This window comes from Orycteropus afer, unplaced genomic scaffold (assembly GCF_000298275.1).
Source record: "Orycteropus afer afer isolate SDZICR_OR568_19922 unplaced genomic scaffold, OryAfe1.0 scaffold00016, whole genome shotgun sequence".
Taxonomy (NCBI): domain Eukaryota; kingdom Metazoa; phylum Chordata; class Mammalia; order Tubulidentata; family Orycteropodidae; genus Orycteropus; species Orycteropus afer.
The window spans coordinates 9,027,411-9,032,490 of NW_006921603.1; the positions used below are offsets into that span (position 1 = coordinate 9,027,411).

At 38.2% G+C, this 5,080-nt stretch overlaps 1 protein-coding gene across 1 annotated transcript in view; it reads left to right on the top strand.

The window, feature by feature from the left end:
- ARID5B (AT-rich interaction domain 5B) overlaps nt 1-5,080 on the top strand; it is a 209,976-nt gene that overhangs the window by 175,354 nt on the left and 29,542 nt on the right. The window contains exon 8 of the mRNA XM_007958972.1: nt 719-771. Coding sequence (XP_007957163.1) covers nt 719-771 — 53 coding nt within the window. The remainder of the gene's footprint in view (nt 1-718; nt 772-5,080) is intronic.

A 5,080-nucleotide genomic window follows, 5' to 3' on the forward strand; every position in this document is an offset into this window, starting at 1 on the left:
ACACACACACACACACATATATCTATATCTATATATACACATATAATCAGTGCACAATTAGAGGACTAAGTAGTCCCATCACTCAATTTCTTTGTGAACAAATGTCTTCCTTGGGCCCCTTTGATCTGTGACATCACTTTCACCTCCTATGAAATATTTACTTTCCTAGTCATTGGAAGGCATCATGTGTTAGTGAAATATGGTAGGAGACTTTAATATAGTGCTGCCATCAGATGTTCTATTGTGAAGATAATCATATACTCTATTGCCTATGATTTATTTATTATGGAAAGTTCTTATCTAAGGGAAGCATTATAATATATTACCATTTAATCAATGTCTTCTTTCTAAGGGTTGAACAAAACCAACCCCAATTTTGAAATCACACACTTTTTTCCCCAAGGACCATTTAGCTTAACTTTTCTTGCTCTGTTGATGGCAACAGAACTACAATTGTGTTGTCCTTTATCCTAAAAAGAGAACCATTTCTGTAATTTTGTGAGTGTTTAAGAGATAGGTTAAGTAGTAATACTATATCCTGTTGTTGAATGGCCTTTGACAAATTGTTTCCTAAGATTTTAGCTCTCAGGGTTATGTTAGTATTTCTTTTTTTCTCTTTCTCATTGAAAAAACAAAACAAAACAAAATGTTTTAATTGACATCTCTTGGAAATATGTTAATGCAATGCTTATCTAAATACTTATTGTCCCTCTAACAGTTAACCTTTGGACTATGTTTCAAGCTGCTCAAAAACTGGGAGGATATGAAACAGTAAGTGTTTAAGCAACTTAAATGAAATAATTCTGCAATCTAACTTTCTCCCTCTCTGACCAAAATGGATAAAATGAAAATGCAAACCATTATTGACTGCCTTTTCAAATGGCTCTACACTTTTGGGGGTTTATTGGGCTGCTTTTGGAAACAGTCCCAATTAGTTCCAGGTTTGGCAAAATTGCAAACTTGTCATAAAAACTACAAGTGGAAAACATATGTAACTCTCCCCTGTCAGGGAAATTAGTTGGGTCTGTAATTTTTTCCCATGTTGAGAAAGGGCTATTATTGTACAACACGCCAAGATTGCATAAAAGAAATTTCCCTTGGCAACATACCTGACATCTGTTCATGTCTAATATGGGAAATGTATTAAAGGCTTTCAAAAGTAATCAGTATTGGCCATTAAGGAATAGAATGCAGCAGAATCTTCTCTCATTCTAGGGCAAAGAAGCTTTATTAGACAAGGGTCAATGCCACATAAACAGGAAGTTATCAAACATATTCAGAACAGGCTCTGATACTCTTTATCAGCTAATTCTAACTGACAAGAATGGGTTATTTTTAGCCCACAGGAAAATTTGATGGCCATGGATTTTACAGCATTATTTCAACCCGTAAAATGTTAGCACAACAAACTAAGATTAAAATCTTAAAATAAGAAGAGCTGCATTGATATAGTACACAGAGATGACATTTGCAGTAAAATCAATTGATATAGGAAGATGTCGTCATTGGAAATATTTTCTCTTCCACACAATGATCAGATTAAATTGTGCAGTTTCTTCTGCAATTGAATAAGAATTTTTTTTCTCTCTTTCCTTAAGAAGTAATCTGGGATATCTCTGTACTGTAGTAAAAGACAGTAAGAGACACAAAGTCAAGAAAATGAAATTATTTTAGCTCAAACATAATAGCCAATGTTTCTTGCCAGATAAAGCATATTTGTTCCACAACCTAAAATAATGATTTGATGTCAGGGGTTTCGGGGATGGGAAAAAGGTGGCAAGCGTTACAATGTTCGGATAATCTGGTATTTATAGTAGAGAGATCTGCGATGGATTCTGACTAAAAAAATGTATGTAAATATACAAGTATACCAAATGTTTATTTAATATATAGGGTATATGTATGTATTCATAAGGGAATATAATACTCAAATGAAGTACATGTAAAATATGCATTTCACAGACATGATTTACTTGCAGTATTTCTTGTCTCAAGTACCCTATGTACAAATAAATATTGTAATTTTTCACTTGATTGGGTCTGTTGATAGGACTAGGAGATCAACTCCTCACTGCTGTAGCTCACTGTTTTGCAAAATCCTGATTAAATTATAGGTTTCATCCATGTGCAGAATATGATAACTCTTTCAGCGTTAGTCTCATAAATTTAGGCATCAACCCCATAGCATAGCCCAGACTTTTATTGTTACGAATAGGAATACACGTTTTTATGAACTGTGACGGCAGATAGTTACATGCTATTGCACAATATTATGAAATGTCTTTTTAAAACCAGGAACTTTTTGTTACTCCCTGATAGGGATAGTGCCAGCAAATTTCACAGAAACAGTTTTTCCTGCTTTTGTATCTTCTGTATCTTTACAAGGTTTCCTTTTCTTTTTCCATACAACAGCAAGATGATGTATAATGTACAGAAGAAACTTCTGATAAGTTTCAGGACATTAGAAGTTTTCTTTGAACAAAAAATATTCTTTGGTTGAATGCATACATGAATGACACAATCAGCAAATCACCCAACCACACATGTGCTGAGGCATTTGTGAAAGATGCAAAATATCTAGGCCAGTGGTTCCAGTCCTTAAGTTGCTTACCATCTGGGGAAGGTGGTAATTACAATTATAAACAAGGCGGGAAAAGATCAGTGCCCTCTACATATAAAGGACTTCCTTGTTTAGGGATGAAGAAAAGAAGACTGAAGGCTCTGATGCCAGTAGAGCAGAATCTTGAGGAACAGAGAAATCTAGACAGGGATGATTATGATCTTTTAGGAAGAGAGAATCAAATAGGAAAAAAAAAGTGTGGAGTTAGAATAAAGTTAGGTAGAGTTTCAGTACATTAGAATGACGAGATGGCTGGGACAAGCAAATAAGGATGGGAGTCTTCAGAGCAATGTCCTGCCGTTAAGTCGGACCCGACTCATAGCGACCCCTCCTTGGGTTTCTGAGGCAGTATCTTTATGGATGTAGATTGCCCAATCTTCCTTCCGAGGAGTGGCTGGTGGCTTTGAACCGCCAGCCTTCTGGTTAGCAGTCAAATGCCTTAGGCACTACACCACCAGAGCTTCCAGTCTTCGGAGAGATAAATGAAAAGAAGATGGGGCCAAGTGAGGAAGGCTGTTGAATGCTGGGTCTTGGAGCTATTCAGTAGGCAGGGAGAGGGGCGTGCCCAGGAGGTTGATAACATGCTAAGGGTTGTGCTTTGCCACTTACTCTGCTTCAGTGTGTGTATATAGGTGGAGAGAGGCTGGAGCAGGGAATACTGAAAGGCAGATTGGAATCTGCCTTCCATCTGGTTATGAGTTTCGTGTCCCTTCAAACAAGCCACAGAGACGACTGGCACCCTTTGACATTACCCTTTCCTCCTGCCTTCTCCACTCCCCCTTCACCTCCTTCGTTGTTCATTGAATCTGTCTTCTTTACAACTTCCAGGTTTTTTTCATTTCTCTCATCTCGGGCAATGAGCCTTCATAGGCATCTTACTATAAAATCTACCTCTGGGCTCATATACTGGATGAGGCCCGTTGGTGGGATTTTGTGTGACCTGAACAGTGCTTTTTTAAAGAATATTTTCTTTTATTTTTATAAAGGTCTTATACTACCTGTTGACCCTGCAGGCATTTAAGTATGCCACTCCCATTCTACATTTATACTTTTGAACCTGCTAAGTACAGAATGGGAGCTCTGGTGGTGTAGTGCCTAAGGCACTTGACTGCTAACCAGAAGGTTGATGGTTCAAACCCACCAGCCACTTCACGGAAGGAAGGTTGGACAATCTACTTCCGTAGACATACCCCCTCAGAAACCCAAGAAGGGGTTGCTATGAGTCGGAGACGACTCGATGGCACAAACAACAACAACAAGTACAGAATACATTTTCTGTTGTGTATTTTGACAAATAAACTGTGAGATGTTCTGTGAGATTTAAATTTGAAGTTAGTCCGAGAGATGTATAGATAATATCTAAAGTCTGAGAACTTAAGTTGTGATCACAAAGTTACTAGAGTACAATTATCTGTGGTTATCAGAAGCAAATATGGACTTGTACTCATTTAGAGTTCCAAAGAGATCTTAGACTCTTCTCAATCTTTGGTTGCCAAAGCCTAATCCAAGAGTTAGTGCTCAAGTTTTCAATAAGGAACATTAAAGTATACATAGATTTCTCGGTCTCCACCCTGAGATATTAATTATTTCCTGGGGGCTAGGCCTGACAACCAGAGAATCTTCTCCTCTTCCTTCTTTTCCTTCTCCTCCTCTAGCTTCAGCTTCCCAAACCCAAAAAACCAAACCCACTGCCATAGAGTAATTCTGACTCATAGTCACCCCATAGAACAGGGTAGATCTGCCTCACAGGGTTTCCAGGGCTTTAAATCTTGACAGAAGCAGACCGCCTCATCTTTCTCCTGCAGAGCAGCTGATGGATGCGAACTGCTGACCTTTCAATTAGCAGCACAGTGCTTTAACCACTGTGCCACCAGCATACCAGTTAAGCTTTCCAGGTGATGTTAATTCAAAGCCTGTGGTGGCAATTAGTACCAGCATTTAATACTGGACTTCCTAGCTCTTGGCTTCAAAATGCCCTCCCCTCATCTAAGTCATGTATCAAATAATAGAAAATTGTCTCTATGCTGTTACTTTAAAAACATGCCAGAGTGCTAACATTTGCTTGGCTCAAGAACAGCACAAAGTTTCTGACCAGTAATTTTCCATTTGGTAAAGTGGTAATCTAAGTTGTAAGAACAGACATTATTTTTCTTTGGGATTCAGTAAACTATTTCATTTGAATAAGGGAATGTGAAACACCCTACCCTTTGTATTTTTCCTGAATTGACAGTTATGCACAAAAGGTTGCTCGCCCTGCAGTAGGCTAAACCCACATTTTACAAATGAGGAAACTGAGGCAGAGGGAGATGAAATGAGTTGCATGAGGTCATCATGGTGTTCTTCAAATTCTGACTTGCTGAGAATTTTGTGTGCAACTGTCTGAACCTACAGTGTATCACTGGAAGGAAAGAGATTCATGAAGAAATGACCATTCTTTATGCCTTCCATTTTCAGCAACCT